Source organism: Bos javanicus, chromosome 14 (genome assembly GCF_032452875.1).
Source record: "Bos javanicus breed banteng chromosome 14, ARS-OSU_banteng_1.0, whole genome shotgun sequence".
Taxonomy (NCBI): domain Eukaryota; kingdom Metazoa; phylum Chordata; class Mammalia; order Artiodactyla; family Bovidae; genus Bos; species Bos javanicus.
Window position 1 is genome coordinate 65893314 of NC_083881.1, and position 24991 is coordinate 65918304.

General features: G+C 40.0%; 1 protein-coding gene across 2 annotated transcripts in view; it reads left to right on the forward strand.

Annotated features, from left to right (window-relative positions):
* STK3 (serine/threonine kinase 3) overlaps positions 1 to 14532 on the forward strand; it is a 310098-nt gene extending 295566 nt beyond the window's left edge. For both annotated transcript variants that reach the window (XM_061439280.1, XM_061439281.1), the window contains one exon: positions 12029 to 14532. In XM_061439280.1, coding sequence (XP_061295264.1) covers positions 12029 to 12187 — 159 coding nt within the window. In that variant the 3' untranslated portion in view covers positions 12188 to 14532. The remainder of the gene's footprint in view (positions 1 to 12028) is intronic.
* The last annotated feature ends 10459 nt before the right edge of the window (positions 14533 to 24991 follow it).

Genomic DNA, 24991 nt, shown 5'->3' on the forward strand with positions numbered 1-24991 from the left:
CTTCATAAACATCAGTTCAGTTCAGTTCAGTTGCTCAGTCGTGTCTGAGCAATAGGCTCAAGGCCTATTGGAAGTTGAATTTTTCACTATCTTGGGCCTAATTGGTTCTAACCAGTTGTTGTCATATCTACAACAGCTATGTCATTCTTTTAAAGGTTGTGCCCCATCCCCTTCCTTCCTGTCTCACTTTTCAGTTCAGTTCTGTCGCTCAGTTGTGTCCGAGTCTTTGCGACCCCGTGAATCGCAGCACGCCAGGCCTCCCTGTCCATCACCAACTCCCGGAGTTCTCTCAGACTCACATCCATCGAGTCAGTGATGCCATCCAGCCATCTCATCCTCTTTCGTCCCCTTCTCCTCCTGCCCCCAAGCTCTCCCAGCATCAGAGTCTTTTCCAATGAGTCAACTCTTCGCATGAGGTGGCCAAAGTACTGGACTTTCAGCTTTAGCATCATTCCTTCCAAAGCAATCCCAGGGCTGATCTCCTTCAGAATGGACTGGTTGGATCTCCTTGCAGTCCAAGGGACTCTCAGGAGTCTTCTCCAACACCACAGTTCAAAAGCATCAATTCTTCGGCGCTCAGCTTTCTTCACAGTCCAACTCTCACATCCATATATGACCACTGATATACGTGCTTATTTCATAAGGCCAGTTATAGCTAATATACATCATGTGTGTGCTCAGTCATGTCCGACTCTTTTTGACCCCATGGACTGTAGCCTGCCAGGCTCCTCTGTCCATGGAATTTTCCAGGCAAGAACACTGGAGTGGGTTGCCATTTCCTCCTCCAGGGGATCTTCCCAACCCGGGGATTGAACCTACATCTCTTACATCTACTGCATTGGCAGGTGGATTCTTTACCACTGCACCACCTGGGAAGCCTTAAAAATACATTAATATCTTGAAAGTAAAATATTCCTCTAGGTGCAATCTAGAGAGGAAAGGTGGAATTTTTAAAATGTTTCCCTGTTTTTAATCTATAAACAATCTGTTTTAAAAAAACCTTTTGATAATTGGCCTTTGAAGTGCTTTAGTAGTTCTTGGGAGGCCTGAGAAATTGTTCTCACTAGGCTCCAGTCCAGACTTAGGTGGGCGGATTTGATGCTGTCCTTGAGTGCATGTAGAAACTCCGGTAGCCGTGTGACCTGGGGCGAGTCCCTGGGTCTCCATGTGTCCTCACTTCAAAAACAGAGCTGGTAACAGCTACCCTGAAAAGTGACTGTTAGGATTAAATGACTTACTGCCCAGGACCCAGGATGGTGTCTGACGCCTGGTAAGGGATCAGTAATTGGCACTTTCCTCTTCTCCTCCATTGACAGCCACAAGAAGGGATGCTCTCCCTTTTCTTCAGGAATGAAAAGATCTAAATGTCTTACAATTACTCTAGATGCTCCGAGGTCAAACAGATGCTTAATTCAATTTCCAGTTATAATCCCGGAATTCTTATAGTCATTCAGCTGTAGACGGGGCTACTCAGCCCCGAACAGAGTTGTATGTACAATCCTCCATCCGGATAGGTGGAGAGTGTCTGTCTGAACTCTGCTGATAGATTTAATGTAGATTTTAAAGAATGTATACAGTGAGGAATTCAGCCTTCCTTCCATAAGGTGTCGAGTCTGAAATTATCACTTTCTTCATTAGTTTTGTAAATATGTGTTTTAAATGTATATGTACTATGAACCTTTTAAGAAAGCCTCATAGAACTTTGAATTGACTTGAGAGCTCGTTTATTGTATTCTTCTCAGTGCCAGAAATTAAATCAGGAAATTCCTTAATATATTGACGTCTTAACTTTTTTTTTCTTTTAAATGTTGCCTATCATCCCTGTTGCTTAGCAGAAAGCCCCTTACCTGTTCACAGATACCTAAACTTCTCAGTGGGCTTGACTAGACTTCTGCTAGTACTTTGGTCTGTCCCCCACTCTGATTGTTAGTGAATGATGTGGCGGCCTCCATGAATAGTGTTGTATAAAACCAAACCAGATTCTGTTCAACACAGTAAAAATTTGAACTAAAATGGAATATCGGGGAGGGGGGAGGAATATGTTGCTCCAGGCCACAGACAACTCAAAACAGTTTGAGGCGTGCAGTGGTAAATCCTACAAAATGCTACAGGCGATTCAGCATCAAAATTGCCATAGAAAATTATTGTTGTTAGCCGTTCTGTTGATAGTTCGTATTGTTGCAATTGCTAGCAGATGGGAAAATAAATGAGTCAGGATACAGTATTAGCAATCCATATTTTTTTAATCACAGGCCACTAATAAGGTCTGTAGCATCTGTGAGATTTATTTAAACAGTTGCTAGGAAGAGTGTGTTTTCCCAGTAAACACAGCCAACCTGAGACAGAGTTTTTTTGATCGAGTCTTTGATGGTGTTAACATTTACACATAAGACGATTTGCTTCATTGTGATGGTCTGAGTTGACTGATTATACCAGCAACTCGTAGACCCATTAAGTATAGAAATGTTACCACACTTAAGCATTTTAAAACTTCACGATCCTGTTTCTGCTATTTTTTGAGATTAAGATTTTAAAAAAAAAAAAAAACGTGATGTAACTAGGACTATTTTTGACAAAACAAAATAATATAATATTTTAGGTTTTTATAGCAGACTGGATACATAAACTTGAAAGTTCTAATTTTATTGACAGTTCTTCCTGATCAATAATAATTAGCAACTTTCAATATTTCTCATACAGTTCAGAAATAATGCTTATTAAAAGTTTGAATTGTCAGAATTATCTGTGGATTGATTTAATCTTATTTGCTACCTTTTTACATCACTGAGTTATTTATGCTACTGTTTTATGTAAGAGCTGGTGAGTTATTAATCTGCATACTGTCTTGGATATTTTTTTAAAGCATACTGAAAAAATATTTTAGTATGTTGAGCTGTAATCATCTTACCTCTTGGGTTAAAATGTGATAATCTAGGACTATCAGTAACAAAATGAGCTGCTTATTCAAGCTGTCACTCATGTACCAAACGATACTATTTTCAAACACAGTGTTCAGTTCAGTTCAGTCACTCAGTCATGTCCAACTCTTTGCGACCCCACGAATCGCAGCACGCCAGGCCTCCTTGTCCATCGCCAACTCCCAAACTCATGTCCATCGAGTCGGTGATACCATCCAGCCATCTCGTCCTCTGTCGTCCCCTCTTCTCCTCCTGCCCCCAATTCCTCCCAGCATCAGAGTATTTTCCAATGAGTCCACTCTTCTCATGAGGTGGCCAGAGTATTGGAGTTTCAGCTTTGGCATCAGTCCTTCCAGTGAACACCCAGGACTGATTTCCTGTTATTCCTATTGAAAAGTAGTTTTGACTTTTCAGTTTAACTTATTCACAAGTATCCACCCACTCAACTATCTAATTGTTATTCTTTGAAAGTTTCGAGTCTTTCTTAAGCGTTTTTCACCTAAACTTTCTGTAAGAGCTGGGAGATCCTGGTTTACCAGCCTGAACCTTAAAGAAGAGCCATTCCCTCTCTGCTGAACTTCTGCAGTTTATTCCATTTTAAGAGACGGCTCTGTAGAAATGTCAAATGTGGCATTTTCTGCTCAGTGTGGCCTTTATAGCTGAATATTTAAAAACTGTTTTTCCTTTTAGTTCAGGTTGAAGACCCTAGAAGTTTCTCAGTATCACACCCCCATTCTGAAGTGACTTAACATTTTGAACTCTCTGGCTGTGCTAGATTAAGAATATCAGACGTGGTATAATTTAAAACAAAACAAAACAGCTTTGACCTAAGAGTTGGGTCATGTCTCTGCTATTAACCAGGAGTGTAACTCTGAGTAGGCTAGCTCTCATTTCCTCCCCTAAAATAAGGAAGTTAGAGTAGATCATCTCTAAGGTTCTCTTAGAGTGGGATTCTGTGAGGCGTAACTAAACCCAGCTTTATGTTTCTGCTAAATAAATGATTTAGTCATATGCAATGACTTTTAATAATCCCAGATCTCAAAATGTATTTCTCTCAAGCCCATATGATTCAATACACCCAGTCTCTGTTTGAACCCTTTTATGGAAACCGGGTTTATTCTCTGTTCTTATTAGTATGTCTTGCACCCTGTGCATTTCAAATGGCCGAGAAGAGCAGAGTAGGGAATGTGAATTATGAATAGGGGAAAAAAATGTCTCAGGTAATGAAACAGTACTGTTCCGAAATGCATAGACTTTTCTGTGACTGTGTTTTTGACGCAGCTGTGGGCTCACTCTCTACTTTCAAGTTTTCCTTCTTACTGCATGGCAGCTTGTTTACTCACTTACCCAAGTCACGTGTCCAGTGTTCGTAAAGATCGTCAAGCTAAGTAGATTCTTCCCTTGTGTTAAGGCCTGAAGACATAAGCATCACTGCTAATTATGCAACTTCTGTTTTATCATTTAAGTTCAAAACTAAATTTTGTTTAATAGAATTAGCCTAACACATGTAAAAGTCATTTCCAGACACTCATTTTTGTATGTTTTTCACATACAGTAAAGCCCACAGTGTATACATATTCTAAAATTCTTTTCTTTAACTTGACTTACCAAATTCTAAACCCAGACATAGAACAAAGACTTGATGCTCCCAACACTGTTTACTCTGCATTTATTCTGGGCTTAGTCAGCTGGCACATAATTATGGTAACACAGCTACTTTGTGCTTCATGTAGAAAGATGGTTCATAAGGAACATTTCTTTCCTATATAAAAAATGTAAATTCAAGTTAATTTACCACAAGATGTTAATCCATAAACATAATTCTGAAGTGATTTCCATCTTCCAAGACAGTTGATTTTAGTAAAGGAAACTTTCATCACAGTAACCCTGATATTAGTTCAGGAAGCTCAGCATTTTCTTCTGATTCTATCTGTGTTACCCACCCCCAAATTGTTTTAATCTGGATTAGCATTTTTAAAGGGTGATCGTGGATGGTATGATTTTATAGGGTAATTTTTATCATCATGAGTCTCTCTATATTTTTATCTGGCTTCTAGATCTTTTTACTACCAGGGAGTTGAGCTTACTGTTTTCCAAGAGACTGAAAAGCTGTTTCTGCCACGTTTCCCACCCCAAACCATTTATGCCTGTGGAGGCTTGAGGGCTACAGAAACAGAGTGCTAAATATATGTTATTAGGGCTGAATCAGAAGTCAGAATTCAACCAGAAGGTCATGTCTGTAAGTCATACCCATTTGTATAAGAAGTAAACATTTTTCCCAGTTAACCTCACAATTTCTGGGGTCTAGATGACACCATAATCTAGAGTTATTTAGGAATATATGGACAGATGGATGGATATATATATAAACATTTCTGTTCTGTTAAGAAGATAAGAAAGGCCTCTGACCACAGTGTTAATAAGATCTGTGGGTCGTTTTCTGTTGGATATCATAGATCTTAAGAACGGGGGGGAAAACCTTTTCCTGGATAATCTTATCCTCATTGAGAGCTTCATTACAAACTAAATGCTGATGATTCCCTAAGTCTTTGTCTTCAGCTTGAATCTTTCTCCTGAAGTCTAAAACTCCAAAATTATAATCCACATCTGATGTCTCCACCTCAATGTCATTAACCATCCCCTCCCTTATTAATTGGTGTCAATCTCAACCCCATGACCCCAGCTTGAAGCCAGAATCGTCCCTAATCCTTCCTCCCTCTGTCAGTGAACAAAGAAAGCCCTATCGGTTATATTTTCTAGGCTCTCTAACCCTTCTCCTCAATCTCTGCCTCCATTTCCCTGGTTCAAGCCTCTTCCTCTCACTAGATTGCTGAAGTAACCTGTTGACAACTCCTGCCTGTATTCCCCGACCCCGACGGCAACCCATTTTCTCTACCTGCTATTGGAGACATTTTTCTAAAGCTCATTCATATACGGTCATGTCACTAATTATGCTCAGAATTATCAAGCATTTCTTTTTTTGTCTACAGAAATTTTGTAGCAGCACATTTAAAGCCCTTAGTCATCCAGCCTCCCCTCTTTCTTGTCTCTATCTCCTGATCCCCTTCTCCCATGGATCCTTCCTACATCCCAGCAGTCAGCTGACATCCCAAAAGATGTCCGGCATTTGTGTGCCTTACACATTTCTGGGTACGCTGTTACCCTTCCCCATCCTATATCCCGACTTCTCAGTGCACCCGTCCATTCATGAGCTAGCTGTGCCTGGACCTGTCTCGTGAGCTAGATTGCAAGTTCCTTACGGGAGGTAGTGTTCTGTTCATTTTTGCATCTGCAGTGCTTGGGTCCGTAGAAAAGTTTTAACAAGTGAGGTAAAGTTCTGAAATTCTCTGATGGCCCACCAGAAAACATAACTATGTACAGTGAAAGTGAAAGTCAGTTGTGTCCAACTTTGTGACCCCATGGGCTATACAGTCCATGGACTTCTCCAGGCCAGAATACTAGAGTGGGTTGCCTTTCCCTTCTCTAGGGGATCTTCCCAACCCAGGGTTCGAACCCAGATCTCCTGCATTGCAGGCGGATTCTTTACCAGCTGAGCCATAAGGGAAGCCCCAACTGTGTATATATTTTATGTAAAACTCAGATTTCCTGTAACCTCAACCTTATACAGCCACAAATATGAAATTACAATTTTTAAGGCTTTAAAGTTTTTTTTTAATTTATTATTTCTTTGGGTTGTGCTGGGTCTTCATTGCTGCACATGGCTTTCTCTAGTTACAGGGAGTGGGGCCTGCTCTTTAGTTATGTCTGTGGGCTTCCCATCGTGGTGGCTGCTCTTGTAGAGCACAGGCTCTAGAGCGTGCAAGCATCAGTAGTTGTGGCACACGGGCTTAGTTGCTCCGTAGCATGTGGGCTCTTCCTGGACCAGGGATCGAACCTTTGTTCCCTGCATTGGCAGGCAGATTCTTAACCACTGGACCACCAGTTCAGTTCAGTCGCTCAGTCATGTCCGACTCTTTGCGACCCCATGAATCACAGCATGCCAGGCCTCCCTGTCCATCACCAACTCCCGGAGTTCACCCAGATTCATGTCCATCAAGTCAGTGATGCCATCGAGCCATCTTATCCTCTCTCGTCCCCTTCTCCTCCTGCCCCCAATCCCTCCCAGCATCAGAGTCTTTTCCAATGAGTCAACTCTTTCCATGAGGTGGCCAAAGTACTGGACTTTCAGCTTCAGCATCATTCCTTCCAAAGAAATCCCAGGGCTGATCTCCTTCAGAATGGACTGGTTGGATCTCCTTGCAGTCCAAGGGACTCTCAAGAGTCTTCTCCAACACCACAGTTCAAAAGCATCAATTCTTCGGTGCTCAGCCTTCTTCACAGTCCAACTCTCACATCCATACATGACCACAGGAAAAACCATAGCCTTGACTAGACAGACCTTTGTTGGCAAAGTAATGTCTCTGCTTTTGAATATGCTATCTAGGTTGGTCATAACTTTCCTTCCAAGGAGTAAGCGTCTTTTAATTTCATGGCTGCAGTCACCATCTGCAATGATTTTGGAGCTCAAAAAAATAAAGTCTGACACTGTTCCCACTGTTTCCCCATCTATTTCCCATGAAGTGATGGGACCAGATGCCATGATCTTCGTTTTCTGAATGTTGAGCTTTAAGCCAACTTTTTCACTCTCCACTTTCACTTTCATCAAGAGGCTTTTGAGTTCCTCTTCACTTTCTGCCATAAGGGTGGTGTCATCTGCATATCTGAGGTTATTGATATTTCTCCCAGCAATCTTGATTCCAGCTTGTGTTTCATCCAGTCCAGCATTCCTCATGATGTACTCTGCATAGAAGTTAAATAAGCAGGGTGACAATATACAGCCTTGACGTACTCCTTTTCCTATTTGGAACCAGTCTGTTGTTCCATGTCCAGTTCTAACTGTTGCTTCCTGACCTGCATACAGATTTCTCAAGAGGCAGATCAGGTGGTCTGGTATTGCCATCTCTTTCAGAATTTTCCACAGTTTATTGTGATCCACTTGGTCAAAGGCTTTGGCATAGTCCAAAAGCAGAAATAGATGTTTTTCTGGAACTCTCTTCCTTTTTCCATGATCCAGCAGATGTTGGCAATTTGATCTCTGGTTCCTCTGCCTTTTCTAAAACCAGCTTGAACATCAGGAAGTTCATGGTTCACGTATTGCTGAAGCCTGGCTTGGAGAATTTTGAGCATTACTTTACTAGCGTGTGAGATGAGTGCAAATGTGCGGAGGTTTGAGCATTCTTTGGCATTGCCTTTCTTTGGGATTGGAATGAAAACTGACCTTTTCCAGTCCTGTGGCCACTGCTGAGTTTTCCAAATTTGCTGGCCTATTGAGTGTAGCACTTTCACAGCATCATCTTTCAGGATTTGAAATAGCTCAATGGAATTCTATCACCTCCACTAGCTTTGTTTGTAGTGATGCTTTCTAAGGCCCACCTGACTTCACATTCCAGGATATTTGGCTCTAGGTCAGTGATCACACCCTCATGATTATCTGGGTCGTGAAGATCTTTTTTGTACAGTTCTTCTGTGTATTCTGGCCACCTCTTCTTAATATCTTCTGCTTCTGTTAGGTCCATACCATTTCTGTCCTTTATCGAGCCCATCTTTGCATGAAGTGTTCCCTTGGTATCTCTAATTTTCTTGAAGAGATCTCTAGTCTTTTCCTATTCTGTTGTGTTCCTCTATTTCTTTGCATTGATCGCTGAGGAAGGCTTTCTTATCTCTTCTTGCTATTCTTTGGAACTCTGCATTCAGATGCTTATATCTTTCCTTTTCTCCTTTGCTTTTCACTTCTCTTCTTTTCACAGCTATTTGTAAGGCCTCCCCAGACAGCCATTTTGCTTTTTTGCATTTCTTTTCCATGGGGATGGTCTTGATCCCTGTCTCCTGTACAATGTCACGAACCTCATTTCATAGTTCATCAGGCACTCTATCTGTCAGATCTAGGCCCTTAAATCTATTTCTCACTTCCACTGTATAATCATAAGGAATTTGATTTAGGTCATACCTGAATGGTCTAGTGGTTTTCCCTACTTTCTTCAAGTTAAGTCTGAATTTGGTAATAAGGAGTTCATGATCTGAGCCACAGTCAGCTCCTGGTCTTGTTTTTGTTGACTGTATAGAGCTTCTCCATCTTTGGCTGCAAAGAATATAATCAATCTGATTTCGGTGTTGACCATCTGGTGATGTCCATGTGTAGAGTCTTCTCTTGTGTTGTTGGAAGAGGGTGTTTGCTATGACCAGTGCATTTTCTTGGCAAAACTCTACCACCAGGGACTACCAGGGAAGTCCAAAATTTTAATCATACATACACACACACAAAAAACATATAACAAGCTTCAGCACTAAAGCCATGCTCTATCTTTCCTAAAATAGCCTCAAGCTTTCACTCAAGCTATTTATTCTTATTTAGCGGAATGCCTAATAGGATTATTGAATTGCTTTTCTGGTTCCCAGTAGGTGAACAGACTTGGAGCAGAGAGAGAAGGATATTCACCCAGGGATGGCAGTGAAAGGGCGTGATAGTGAAAGCGAGAATCACGTAGTCGTGTCCGACTCTTTGCAGCTCCACGGACTGTAGCCACCAGGCTCCTCTGTCCATGGGATTCTCCAGGCAAGAATACTGGAGTGGGTTGCCATTCCCTTCTCCAGGAGATCTTCCTGACCCATGGATCAAACCCAGGTCTCCAACACTGCAGGCAGATTCTTTACCATCTGAGCCACTTACCAGACATACTGAGGAGCTGATAGCTTTCCCTTAAGATAAAACCAAAGGGAAGAGGGTAAATTAATATATGGTATAGATTAGTAATAGATATTAATAATGATGATTCATCAAAAGGAAAGGTTGTTTTAGAAGGCAGCATATTCTGTAAAATACTTTATAAAGGATTTTCTGTTAAAAATGGTTGAAAGAGTTTTATCACTTAATTAAGATTTAGATATGCCATGAATTTTCATATATGGAACACATAATTCCCTAACAATGCCAGCTAATGGTTCTCCAGTATCACAGGTCTGTTTTACATATTGATAATATAAAATTTTACATATTGATAATATAAAAGTCTGTGACAGATCAGAAGTTTTCTAAGTAGCTTTTTTCTGAATTCAGTCCATTACTTTAGTAAAATAGTTATAAACTATGGGCAATTTGCCCCAGTAAGGTAGTGTAAGGTATTTATAAGGTATTTAATGCAACAGTTGTTTGCTTTGTATGATGTTGTAGAAATAACACTAATTATAACACTAATACACTAATTATAGTGTTACCGATTCCTTTGAGTCATTTAGTCTATATTCCTATTTGCCTCACCTTTGTGTCCTCACATATAACAATATAGTTTAATAGTTTCTAAATGTGTGCACAAAGATGTGTGTCTAAAGTTTAAGTATTTGGGGATTGCCTGGGGTAGACGTGAAACCCATGCATAAAAATTAATTGTGAAAATAGTACATGACTCTAGAATCAAATACTGAATGGTGGTATTTAAATTTTGAATGTTATAGAAATTCAAAGATAACAAAGGTAACAGGCTAAAACAGAGACAAAGTAGAACTAGATCTTACGGTAGACAGCCCCCAGGCATGTCTTTCCCAGGGACACGTGGCTCTGTGTGATCTCCAGTGGCCCTTCATCTCACCATCACAGAAAGTGTCAGGATTCCCCAGTAGCTTATTCTTTATCCCCAGAGTGATTTAAACAGTAGTGACCATATAGCAGATTAATACTTATATTAAAAATTAGTGAAGAAAGTATGTGATATAGTTGTTGTTTAGTCGCTAAGTCTTGTCTGACTCTTTTGCAACCGCATGGACTGTAGCCCGCCAGGCTCCTCTGTCCATGGCATTTCCCAGGCAAGGATACTGGAGTGGGTAGCCTCTTCTTTTTCCAGGGGATCTTCTCGACCCAGGGATCGAACCCATGTCCCCTGCATTGGCAGGCAGATTCTTTATCACTGAGCACCTGGGAAGCCCATGTAACATAATACTATGCTTTATATGTACATGTATGTAATTGTATAATAGGCTAGGGTTTGTTTTGTTTTAGTGATGTTTGACTAAAAAATAACAGGGTATATTTTAGGTACAAGAACTGCTTATACCAACCAGAGCAAGTGGTAAGCACCTTCAGGGTCATCATCCTAGGAGCCAGTGCATTCTTTCCCGTAACACTGTCATCCTTATATTTTTGGAGCTCCTCTTTTGCATTTCCTCAGAGTCTGTGACTCATTCTTTTCAGTATCCTCAGCGGTGACAGATCTTTTTCAGTTGAGAATGAATTTGACTTTTGGAACCAAGAGTCACTTAGGGCCAGGTATGATGAGTAAGGTGGAGGATCAAGCTGAAAAATGCTATTTTTGGTTAAAGTTGGCATGTGACAATAAAGTAATGAGCGTGTTTTCTGGCCTGGCTTATAAAGTAACCAATTTGGGGTTAAAGTATTCTAAATAATTTGATTTTCTGATCAGCCAAATACTTAAAATTGAAGCATTTGGTAAAATGCAGAATAGAGCAGTTAATTTAACCCTGTATTCAATCTTGTCACATTCTTGGGTGATCTCTGCAAGTGTTCATGATTATCGTAGCTCTCCATAGCCGGCAAGGATGTGAGAGATTAGAGTGAAGGAGAAGAGGGCGGCAAAGGAAGAGATGGCTGGATGGCAATGGACGTGAGCTTGGGCAAACTTCGGGAGATGGTGAGGGACAGGGAGGCTGGCGTGCTGCAGTCCATGGGGTTGCAGAGAATCGGACACGACTGGGCGACCGGACAACAACAACAATCTAGAACATATCCTGAAGAGCTGTTTGTTGGCAATGGTACATTTGTATTTCTGGTTTTTTTAACCCAGATAGATTTTATTAGCTTAATTTTCTCATTTGTTTTTTCCTAAAAGCAGAGGTTTTTTTATTGTTTTGTTGCAAATTACTTGAGGTTCCTGCAAGACGTGCCTTCTATGTTCTTCAGGGAAAGAATTCCTCTTTTAATTGTTGAGCCATATTTCAAAGATGATGTAAAGAGTTGGAATATTCCTGCTAAAACTCACTGGACTTTAACCTATTATAGATAATTTTACTATTTTAATATCTTCTTTTTTTTCTATATCTAGTTAAAAAATCTAAGTTTAGAAGAACTGCAGATGCGGTTAAAAGCGCTGGACCCCATGATGGAACGAGAAATAGAAGAGCTTCGTCAAAGATACACTGCGAAAAGGCAGCCCATTCTGGATGCAATGGATGCGAAGAAAAGAAGACAGCAAAACTTCTGAGTCTAATTTCCTTTCTGTTTGTTTCTATGACTATTCTGGAGACCAAGAAACCACTAAGAATTGAAGAAATACTATGATTTTTTTTTAATCTCTTAAGATTTGTGCTCTACAGCCAGGCAACAGCCAAAAACTGATGATGGTACAAACCCAGGTAAATTCCCAGAAGACAGACTTAATACGGTTTCCACTGTGTTTTCATTTTTAAATGATGAAAACAGCAGAAGTGCATTCTTCTCTGTATCTGTCAGCTACATACCAGCACTAAAACTCTGTTGTAAAACGAAGGCTGTGTTTAGAAACCTTGAAAATCCAAAGCTATTGTTTAATTGTACAGCACCGAAGGGCTTTATGTTACAATATCCTTTATTCTTTTCTAATAGCCTATTTATTGTATCCCTCTAGGTAAACTTATTTATTTATGCTGTTTCACTTTGTTTTGTTTTTTAAGGGCAAGATCAGGATAGCTTTGGTGAAGGTCGGGACATATTAATAGATGACAGTGTACAACCAAATTATACTGTAAGCCAGGAGCTACGGGGTACATTCCTTGATTTCCAGGATAGTTTTCCAATAGAAGCAGAGCAATAATAGCAATAGTACACAAATGGGCCAGGCATTTTTTTATACTGAAGCAATAATTCCATTTTTACCTTCTGAAATTTTAATTTTTTTATTTCTGACGTTTGGTACAAATAGGATTATATATATTTAGGTCGTACAGAGCTATAATGTTTAAAACCAAAGAAATCAATGGAACCCTTGCACAAAAATGTATGGTGAATATTTTAAAAGAAATAAATCCTTAAGACAAATGTAATTCTTAATATTGTTTCATGCTTCATGGGTAGGTCTGAGAGCTAAACTGTATCAAATTGTAATAAGCTCATCACATTTATTTCTGTGAAAATGCTCAGTTGTCCCCAGACTTTTTTGTTGATTTCATTTATTTGCTGGGAATTGGTAAACATCATGTGCCTGATGATAACAAAATAGCAAAAACGTTTGTACTGATCTTTGGGGACTGAAAAAAAACAAAAAAGATTAAAACCATTAAAAAGAAACTCATTTCTAAGCTAAATGAACATTTGCATGATTGAACCGGGACCAGTCATTTCCTAAACTACATATGGCCATCTTGACAGCGTTTGTTCTTTTGTGTGTTTAATTACTATGTGTAAATCATAAAGACAAATAAATTTACTGTGCCACCCAGCACATTTCAGCTCTATCTTTTTTTAAAACTCATGACCTAGATTCTGTCTTTTCTAGGCAAGGAAGGTATGTTAGTCAGGACAGAGCAGGCTAGATTATTCAGTGATAACAACTCTAAACCTTCAAGGGTTTAACATAACCCAGATTACCGGTCACCCACATGTTCTGCTCCTAACCTTCACAGCCAGGGACCACACTGACAGAGCTTCCACCATCTGCAACGTTGGTGGTCACCACAGCAAGGGAAGGAGCCCTGCAAGTCACACAGTGGCTCCAGCCAGCAGCGACAGAAGTTGTATCATCTCTGGAAACTTCTATTCCTTTTTAAAATGACCTTTGCACCCCGGGTAATACCTGGAGTAACATTTGTCCTTGCCCTGTTGAGTCCTTACAAACAGTAAACTGTCTCATTGGATACAAATTACGATTGTCAAAACATGGTAAATATTGAAGATTTTATAAAGGTTATTAAAAATGGTGCTAGAGAAAACTTGAGTCCCTTGAACAGCAAGGAAATCAAACCAGTCAATCAGGAAGTCAGTTCTAAGTGTTCATTGGAAAGACTGATGCTGAAGCTGAAGCTCCAATGCTTTGGCCACCTGCTATGAAGAGCCGACTCATTTGAAAAGACCCTGATGCTGGGAAAGATTGAAGGCAGGAGGAGAAAGGGACAACAAAATATGAGATGGTTGGATGGCATCACCAATTCAATGGACATGAGTTTGAGTAAACTCCGGGAGATATTGAAGGACAAGGAAGCCTGGCGTGCTGCAGTTCATGGGGTCGAAAAGAGCCGAATATGACTGAGTTACTGAACAACAAAGACTGAGTTTACAATATATTCTTCAGCTACATGTGTTTGGGTCAATCAGATGAGTCCATCAACTCAAACACCCCGCCCTTTTTTTTTCTCTGTTTTTCTTTCAGTAAACTGCTGAATACCTCACCTAATTTGATGGAATCCACTGACTGATTTGTTACTAGCCAAGTAAAACCACCTACATGAAATGACAAGAAACCTGTGAAGATGATTTATGTCCTGTTTGCTAAACTAGAAAATTTATGCAAATTCATTCAACAAGGCCTGTTAACTACTCTTACTAATAAAGTCTCAACAAGAATCTTCCTTTTAATCCTGAGTATCCCATGTTTCAATCATAATTTTTGTGTGACTAGACTTTACATTTGTCTTTATATATGTATGTTATATTTGTCTTTTTAAACATGTATGTTATTTATATATGTAATATTCTTTATACATATGTTATTTATATGTATATATTTACATGTTGTTATATTTGTCTTTCTCAATATATGTATGTTAGTCGCTCAGTTGTGTCTGACTCTTTGCGACCCCATGGACTGTGTGGACTGTACCCCCCAGGCTCCTCTATCCATGAAATTCTCCAGGCAAGAATACTGGAGTGGGTTACCGTTTCCTTCTCTAGAGGATCTTCTTGACCCAGAAATCAAACCCAGGTCTCCTGCATGGTAGGCCGATTCTTTATCATCTAAGCCACCTGGGAAGCCCGAATATATGTCTACACACCTATATTTAGAGATTTAAGAACAGTGGACATTGTTCCACTTCAGAACCTTAGGAAGCTCCAGAACATTTCAAGATAATCTGCCTTAAAATTTTCCTATCTTCTCACTCTCTGCCGACCACCAGTCAAAAAAGGAATTTAAAGTTTGGAAGAACCAAAAGCCATTAAAGAAACTTTCAAGTCTAGGTCAGCATTGATTAATCATTATTCTTAGGAAAGAGTTTTCTGGTTATTTTAATAAGTTTAAGAAGAAGCCACTTACTATTTTAACCTTGGTTGCTGAGAACATTCCAGAAATAGTTAAGTGTGCTTTCTGCACACCCCCATCCTTTCATAGATACAGTATTGTAGATGTAATTGAAGCTAATGAAGAAGGATTTCATCTTGCTGAAAAGTCAGCATCATTGTATATGTTGGCCTCGAGATGAGAAAATTTTTTCTTTAATTTAATGAACTTAGATGACTCATTGCTACAGGCTTACAATACACTTAGCTTATTTTAGCATAAATAGTTTTATATTCAAAATATGAGCTACTTTGGCCAGTTGGACAAGATAATTTATTTTAAATAAATTTATTTATTTAAATGGTTTGCAAAATAATAATGCCTGTTATTTGGGACACTTACATGTGTCAGATAATTTGCTGAACAGCCTTACATGTATTATTTACATGCTTTTGAATTTCTTTCTTCTGCTTGTTTACTGAATCATATCCCCAACTTTTAAAATCACTCTCTACTCACTGAAAGATATGTAGCTTCTCTAGTGGAAATTATATAATATATTAATAAGATGTTTTAAACTTAGTCACAGGAAATCTTTTCAAATTACTGACACGTTAGCATTCCATAGGAGTGCTATTTTCGTTTCCTATCCTGTATGTTAAAAGAGTAATGATTAAAATAAATCCTAATGTACTAATAATAAAACATTCTAAAATAGAACAGTTTTAAAAAATAATTGGAACTGCATTGCATACTAAACTTAAGTACAGACATTTAATTAGATATTTTATCAAAATGCTATTTTGGAGATTTTTTTGGGGGGGTGGGGGCCCATAGCCCAGGAATCTGGAGTCTAACAAGAGGACTACTTGTCTTTGCTGTTTGAGTGGTTTGCTAAGATACAGGGGCGCTTATATACCTTGGTAGCATAGTCTGATGTACTGGATCATGGCTCTCCTCCAAGGAGTCAATCAGCTTCTCTCCCATGTTCCGTGTCTACTCAGAACACCTTCAGCCTCAGTCCACCAACTCCCTGAGTCATAAAAAGACCCCAAAAGAGAAAGCAAGTGGCCGGTTCGGTTCTTCCACTAGTCTTGCAAGAATAGTTCCCAGTCCATTGCTTTTCTCACACTGACATTAGCCAGACTCCCTATTAATTTTTTTTCACTTGATTAAGCTCCCTAATTTAAAATTCTGATTCTGCTGGTCACTCTCCAGTTGGCAGAACTTTGCCTACCAAGTTAAGGATGAACTCTGTGCAATGGGAGGAAAAAAAAAAAGAATGAACTCTGCCTCCTGCCATTCAAGACCTATGTGTGTGTCACTAAGTCGCTTCAGGCGTGTCCGACTCTGTAATCCTGTGGACTGTAGCCCGCCAGCCAGGCTTCTCTGTCCATGGGATTTTTCCAGGCAAGAATACTAGGGGAGGTTGCCATGCCTTTCTTCAGGGGATCTTCCTGACCCAGGGATAGAACCCTTGTCTCCAGCATCTACCTGCATTGGCAGGTGGGTTCTTTACCACGGGCGCCACCTGGGAAGCCCGTCGAGACCTGCAGCTTGTCCCAGCCGTGACGCCCATCCTGCTTAACTGCTTTCTTTGAGGCCTTTCTTCCATCAAACCAAACTGCTTCCAAACTCTATTTGATTTCCCTTATTACTGGATTGTAAGGTAGCTGAAAGCAGAAACTTGGTGTTTATCTTGCTTTCTCACAGTGCTTACAAGGATGTTAGATGTATTTGGTAGTAAAGTTTCACTGAAGGCAACTAGCTTGAGTAACAGAATTACCATCATTAATCATATAGGCTAATCCCTCTCCTTACATCTTGGTAATCATGGTAACAAGAACAATAATGTCAACCAGTTTTTGAGCAGCTACCAGATCATGAACTGGATATATTATCTCAAACCTTCACAATAAGATGCATAGTCTTTTTCTCAGAAAAGACAGGATTAGAGAGATTAAATGAGATCACCAGGCTAGTCAATGCCAGCATGAGCTTAAACTGTCTCCAAAATCTTTGCTTTTTCCACTAGGACCACATTGCCTAATAAACACAGCAGGTCTGGCTTTAGAATTGCTGGACAGGGTTGCTGATCTATCTTGGAAGAAGCTTCAGTTAAAACTTAGGAGAGGACCTTGTTAGCTGATTTGAACTTTTTCTCCATTTCAGTGGAACCTAAATTTTCCAAAAAGGCACCCTATCTACATGACAGGAAAAGAAGCAGGGTGCATTTACTGAAGTTTCCAAGATGATTTGTACAAAAGCATTTTTTTTACCCTTCATTAGGATATATTTTGGAGTTCTTGTGATATATATATATATGTGTGTGTGTGTATATATATATATATATATATATTTGTAAACTAAAATGTTAGCATCTTCTCTTCCTTACCAAAGTCTGTCTTTGATAATGAGTAGAGAAACATTAATCAGTACAGTGGAAGAAAGAAGACCTCAGGTCAATTACCTGGGTTCAAGTTCCAGCTCTATACTTTCGTTGCCCTGGGCAAGAAGAAGTATTCAACCAATCTGTTTCAATTTCCTGATCTATAATAATGCAGCAACTGTGAAAATCAAATATTCTAGTACATGTGAAATATTAAGTGAAGTTCCTAGGATATGACTTCAAAAATAAACAACTCTTTTCAGTTTAAACAGTTTGTTTTTAAAAGAATAAAGAAAAAGGCCCTGGTCTCCATTGATAAACAAGTTTATTGTAACTTCTAAAGTGTATTAGCGTCTTCTAGAACCCATCAAGGATCTAACCTGCTCACAGATAGTGATTTAAGTATTTCCTTTCTTCCTAGAGCAAAGTCAGTAGTTAGGTTAAGCTCTACTATCCCCCACTTAAAGAATTATCCTTTCTATTTTAGGGATATTATTAAGGCCAACATCTATGGCTCCATTTGTGAAGAACCATCAGGAAATTTTCAAATTTATTCTATAGTTTTATTTCAGTAAAGTCTTGGCATTCTGGTCCTTAAAAGTATGAATCATGTAATTGATTGGGTTTCCCAATTTACTTTGATCCTAGGAAGTTTGAAATCAAATTTAGAGCTAATAATTTTATAGGATTCTATGATCTACATGTCTACATTTCCCTGATCTTATATTTATAAAAATAGAAAGGTTTTTTTTTTAAAGGAAAAGGAGTTACCTGGAGGTATGAGTCTTTCCAGTATACCGAGAAAAATCTGGTTCCCTGTCATGCTATTTTTGTATCTTCTCATAGGGTTCCTGTGGGTGTCACATATGGTCACAGTGTGTCAAGGGGGTTTGCTGGTTAGGCCCTGGGCCTGGAAACCTGCTGGAGTCTTTCAGAGCATCACCACATGGGGAGAAAGAAATCTGTAGGGTATGAGGTCCCCTGGTCTGGAGGTAACCACTGTCTTTCCTCTTAGGGAACAAGCCAGGAGAGGATACCACATGCCTGCAGTCCTCATACCTCCTGCCCTCGGCAGCCTGCTCAAATCACATTTACACCAAAATTGATTTAGGCTAACCGGGCAAAAAAACCATGCTGTCCAAACCCGGGGCCAGTCAGCAGGTCAGAATCCCTTAAAATCTTATCTATCTCTCAGTGTTTTCCCATTTGTATTGTTCTATCCATAAGCCACTTTATAGTCTCAGTGAAGAGAAAAGAGCAAATGGAAATAGGTTGTTTTTTTATAAACATGATAGATACGACAGTTGTAGCCAAAATTACAAAATAGTGTCATACCCTACATTTCCACAGTAGAAAAACAAGTATTCCATTTTATGAGAAAGCACTAAAAATTAGAATTCTAAAATGCTTCTAGCAGAAAATTCAGTGCCTGCCTGTATTTAAACCAAGCAACTAGTTGTCTTTAAATTTTTACAGAATTTTCCAAGGTGAACTGTAATTAGTTGAGTGGAAGCTAAATAACACCTGGCACTAAAGCTCTCAGCTTTTAAAATATTCTCTTTCTAATGTCCCAGTGAATACAGAGCTCGCTGGACGGGGGCAGTTCTGCAGCTGTGCAGTTTTTCAGACTTCCCATTTATTCCATGACAGCTTTCTTTCCTATTTAAAAAGAAAATATTCTTAGCAAAAATATTCAAATGAGAAGACATAATAGCACTTGGAACCAAAAAGTCTTCAATATTAAAAACAAGATACACTGAGCAATCTGAAATGTAGAACTGTTTCATTATTAATGAATCAATGTGCAAATTCATGAGTTCATTCTCTGTTGACCTTTCATAAAGTTTATAGAAGTTTATTCTAAAAGCATACCAGCTAATGACCATAAATCAGTTTCCACACTTAGAATGTGGCCTTTGGAAATTATGCCTGATATTAATGGACTAATGAACATAGGCCTTAACAAGTTTCAGCAAGGCTTTTCGGTTGTGAGGGTTTATTATTTGCTCTAACAAGTGAGTAGTGATTTGGAATATGATTCAGAATTTGAATGTGGTGGGCAGTCACAGAAGTCCAACAATGCTTTTAAAGTCCATAAGGCAAAATAATTTCACATAAATCTAATGAGTTGCTAGTTTGGGGGTTTTTTAACTTTTTATTTTGTACTGGGGTATATAGCTGATTAACAATGTTGTGATAGTTTCAGGTGAGCAGCACAGGGACTCAGCCGTACATATACATGGGTCCTTCTCCCCCAAACTCCCCTCCCATTCTTGCTGCTACATGACACTGAGCAGGGTTCCCTGTGCTATAACAGTAGGTCCTTGTTGGTTTCGAATTTTAAATATAGCAGTGTGTGCATGTCCATCCCAAACTCCGTAGCTATCCCTTCCCCCCATTTTCCCCTGGCAACCATAAGTTCTTTCTCTAAGTCTGTGAATCTTTCTGTTTTGTAAGTCAGCTCATTTGTATCATTTATTTTTAGATTCCATATGTGAGGGATGTCATATACTTGTTAAATGACTTCTGACGTCTTACCAGTTCCCCTGACCTTTACCCAAAGCAATGGTAATAAGTATCTACAAGGTATACAGAGATAGTCTATAGTAACCATTTCTAACTTGGCTGAAAGGAATCAAAAACTTCTGACAGAAAAGACCTATCCCTACTCTGTCCAATTTGAAGCAAATTCGTTTCTTTAGTTCTTGAGGTTGTTATAAAAAAGACATGAAAGCTTATCTCGTCTGCAGATAGGAACTCCTCAAAGGTAAGCATCTTTGACGTTCTGCCACCGACTTGATGCATGACCTTGAGTGAGTTATTTAACCTCCCTTTAAGTCTCATCTTCTTTGTCAAACAGGGAAGGCAGCCTCAGAGGCTTGTGAAAATGAATGTGAAACACACGTGAAGCTCTTAGCACACTGCCCCACACCCAGGGAGCACCGGCAAGTTTGCACTTTCTTTAACTCAACGACAAACATCTATTGAACCAGCTTCCATGCTAGGTTTGGAAACACAGGTGACCTGACTCCTGCCTGAGAACTGGTGCTTGTCACCTGGTACAGGGCAGACATACATGGGTGTGGTGAGAAATATAAAGACGAAGCCCTGTGGAGCAGGACAGGGGAGGTTTCACTGAAGGGGTACTTGAACTAGGCCTTGAGGCTTGGGAAGGCAGGAGAGAGAAAAGGGACGGTGGGGCGAGGAGAGCACATAGAAAGGCAGAGATGAGAAAGGATGTTTGGTTTACTTGCGAAGTCTAAAGTTTCATGACACGGGGAAGGTGTTCAGTGAAAATGCATTTGGGACCACTTGTCTTGCTTGCTCTCTCCTGCCATTTAGGAGGTCATCTCTTTTGGTTTGGGTTTTGTTTTCCCCAATCACTGAATGTTATCTAGATAAACTAATTGAAAGTAATATTTGGCCTCTTTCCTGGTGCCCCTGTCTCCCAGTCACACTCAGCTATACTCATTTCCATTATTTGATAGTATCTAGAAGAAATAATGTGTGCAGAGCCTTGCTAAGGTTGGGTATTGGATCAAAGGGGCCAGAGAAAGTGGGTAGAGAATTAGCAACAGCATCTAAAGAAGTATGCTTAAACTCAATTCCTCAGATCAACTCACTAGCATTTGCGGGACTGAAACATTTATCTTCTTTTTGTCAGTGATAGTCTTCTCAAGACGTTTGTCATTTTCCACCTTTATTTAGGGCAATTTATAAAGTAGCATACATTAAAAACAAGTGAGAAAAGGAAAGCAAAAACAAGAGAAGCAATCTGGAGCCATGAATCATATTATTGATAATAGAAAAATTGCTTACTGTGAATTTGGTCCAAAGCTTCCTGGAAGCCACAGTGAAGAAAGAAACCAGAAGCAGTTTACATTATCCAGCTACGCTGTCCAAAATGGTAGCCTCGTGAAATGTGGATAGCCACACTGAGATGAACTGTAAGTATAAAATACACAATGTATTACAGAGACTTAGTACAAAATAAAATGTTGACTCTCCCGTTAATTTTTATTATTTCATGTTGAAATAATATTTTGGATTTGTTGGGTTAAAATATCTTAAGTTAATTTCACCTATTTCTCAGCACTTTTTAAAAAACCAGCTAAAATTTTGTAATTATATAAAAAAATTTTAATTACATATGTGGCTCATATTTGTGATTTGCATTATGAATTTATTGGGCAGTGCTGGTCTGTAAGATAAAAGCTTTCATCAACTGATGAATGGATAGAATGTGGGGTATCCATACCAGGAAATATGGTTAGCCATAAAAAGGAATGAAATAATGGGCACAGGAGGGTTGGGAGGGGTGACAAAAATGTTCCCAAATTGATTGGGGTGATGACTGCATAACTCTGTGACTATTAATAACCAATAAACTGTAAGCTTTTAAAAATGAATATATTTAGTTATGTTAAAATCATAAAATAATTTTTTTTAATTTTAGGAGAGAAAAAGACAAAAGCAAACTCTGTTGCTCAGAAGAAACCCCATCATTCTTAGTACCTAGATAAGAAGTGTCTCCCTAAGGGGACCATTGGAAAGCACATGTGCATATTCAATTTAATATCAATATTCATGATAATATCAATATTCTCAGAGTTAACACTGCGGTGGTGTGCGCTGTTTTCAGTATCTGTCAAAGGCATCACACACCCTCAACTCAGTAACACCTACACGCTGCTGCTGCTGCTAAGTCGCTTCAGTTGTGTCCGACTCTGTGCGACCCCATAGACGGCAGCCCACTAGGCTCCCCCGTCCCTGGGATTCTCCAGGCAAGAACACTGGAGTGGGTTGCCATTTCCTTTTCCAATGCATGAAAGTGAAAAGTGAAAGTGAAGTCGCTCAGTCGTGTCCGACTCTTAGTGACCCCATGGACTGCAGCCCACCAGGCTCCTCCGTCCATGGGATTCTCCAGGCAAGAGTACTGGAGTGGGTTGCCATTGCCTTCTCCGGACCTACATGCTAATGGCTCCCAAATCCCTGCCTTCAGCCCAGACCTGTCATAAACGCCACAGCCAGGTATTCTCAGTGCCACACATGTGCCTCCAATTCAGCGTGACCGAACACTGCTGCCCTGTATTTTCAGCCCAGTGGGTGCTACATCTACCATTCAATCACCAGTGCTGGGGGTCCTTGAATCACCACTGTCTTTCACCCTGCACCACCCAGACAATTCCAGCTTCCAGATGTTGCTCAAGTCTGTGTCCTCACCTCCACTCTCTCTCTCTGCTGCTGCCCCTGGGTCTTCCATCATCTCCTGCCCAGACGATTGCAGTGGCCCCTTAACTGGTCTCGGCTCCAAGTTCATTCCCCTTAACTCACCCTCCCTCGCATCTGCTGGCACGGTCAATCCAGAAGGCAATGGACTTCCATTACCTGCAGGATAAAGCCCATTAAAGCAAATAAGTCCTCTGACACCAGAGCCCTGCCTCTGTTTCTCTTTCCGGTTCTGAATACTCCTTCAAGTGACCTATGGCTCCTGCCTACCCCTCCTGAGACTGAAGTGATCAACTGCTCATGCTGTCAGCTCTGTTCAGGTATACATAACCCGCTTTGTGTGCCCAGATGCAGATTGGGATCACCACACTTTCCAGATTGTATTACAGTGGCCATTCATTCTTCTGTATTTCCCACCAGCTAAGCTGTCTGAGGGCCAGGACTGTGCCCATGTTTTCCTCTCTCTATGGCATCAGCATGAGCCCCAGCATAGTAACGCTAAATAAACACTTGTTGAATAAAGGATAAAGAAATGTGAAAGGTGAAAGAAATGTGATTTAAATTTGGATCTAAGGAAGTGGCTAAATCAGAGAAGCCCAATTTTTAGGTGCTAAATGTCCTTGCTCATCTCCATGAGGACATGGGATATGTCTATTCAGTTCATCACAGTGTCTCTGATGTCATTCAGCATTTTCTGGATGGGTGGATGGGAAGACAAGCAAATGTATGAACAAAGATACAGGCAGAGAAATGACTTGAAAACAAACCAGTTTCATGAAAATAGTCCCAACATCCTCAAATTTACATCTGTGTCATCTCCCAAACCATAGTTGGTACTTAGTACTCAATACTTGGGAACCTGGGGAAGCATTGGTTTTGCCCTTGAACAAATAATTATCCAACTGAATATGAGAATTTGGGTGACAAATACCCCTGAATTCCCTGCACACAGCTGCACTATAGGCCTGAAAGAATACACCCCAGTTTCTAAAGGGGGAAACATAAGCTTTTTTATTGTCCTGCATAATGAAAATCTCTGGAGTCCTGGATGCTCTGTTTCATACAAAACAGACTGATGCATCACATTTGCTTCACAAAAAAAATATGAAAAAGACAACAGAGTCTTTTCGTTCTTTCTTTTTTTGGTCCCTATAATTCTGTTGTCAATGGTGCAGAAATTTGCATGGAAAGCGATGGATGTCTCTGCTTTTCAGAAGAATCTCAGGGCTTCCTGGATCATTAGGAACCAATTACAGTACTAAAAAGTGCTTTATAAAGTAAAACATTCAGTTGATGTGATGAGAAAATAAAAATGTACTTGTAAGCAATAAAGCTGGAGCAATACTATATATTTTGCTACCAGTTATATTTTTATTGTATAAATTTGCTATGTGTGTGATTAACACACACAAGGAAGCACTGATGACCTGCCATCACCACCACACAAAGACAGTGAAGAAGATACTACCTGCAATGTTCCTAAAATGCAAAACTGTGGCGTGAGCTTAATGGTACGGAATTCCCAGTCAGTTTAACAACACCTTCAAGTGTAGGAGCCAGACATTCTGCTTCATCCTTATTCCCACTCTTTCACCCAAACCCTGATGAGAAAGGGGAGGGCCTCACTTAAAGCACCCTCCTTGGTGGTTTGATCTGTTATTTCTGGAAACCTCATCAGTGCTACCACTCACTCAGCAAACATTCAGGGAAACTGGGTTCTAGACCCTCATGTGCCAGAGACATTCAGATGACTGAAGCACAGTTCATGCTAGTTGACTGAAGCAACTATACCTGTAATCTCAGCACTGAAATGAAAGCTAACAGAGGAATGGATTAGGGGCTTCAGGAGCTTGGAGAACTGGTGAGGGGGAGGTTTCTGTGCTAGTTCAGGGGAAGCGGTCTGACAGTGGAGAGGAGAGGGCAGATCCAAGAGCTATTTGGGAGACTGAGCAAGCAGGTGTGATAGACTAAACCGATGCCGGAGGTAAAAGGATGCAGGGTCCAAAAGAGCACTGAGAAGCCCAGGGTGCACCACCCCGAAACACTGATAGAGTTCATTAAGTCAGAAATGGATTTGAAAAGTAGGATACTGAGGTCAGATTTGGACATGATGAATTCTCAAAGTCTCTGAGATATCCAAGAGGAGGCATCCTGGAGTCAGCTGGAAGCACGACCCTGGGGCTGGATGAGAGAGGTAGGCC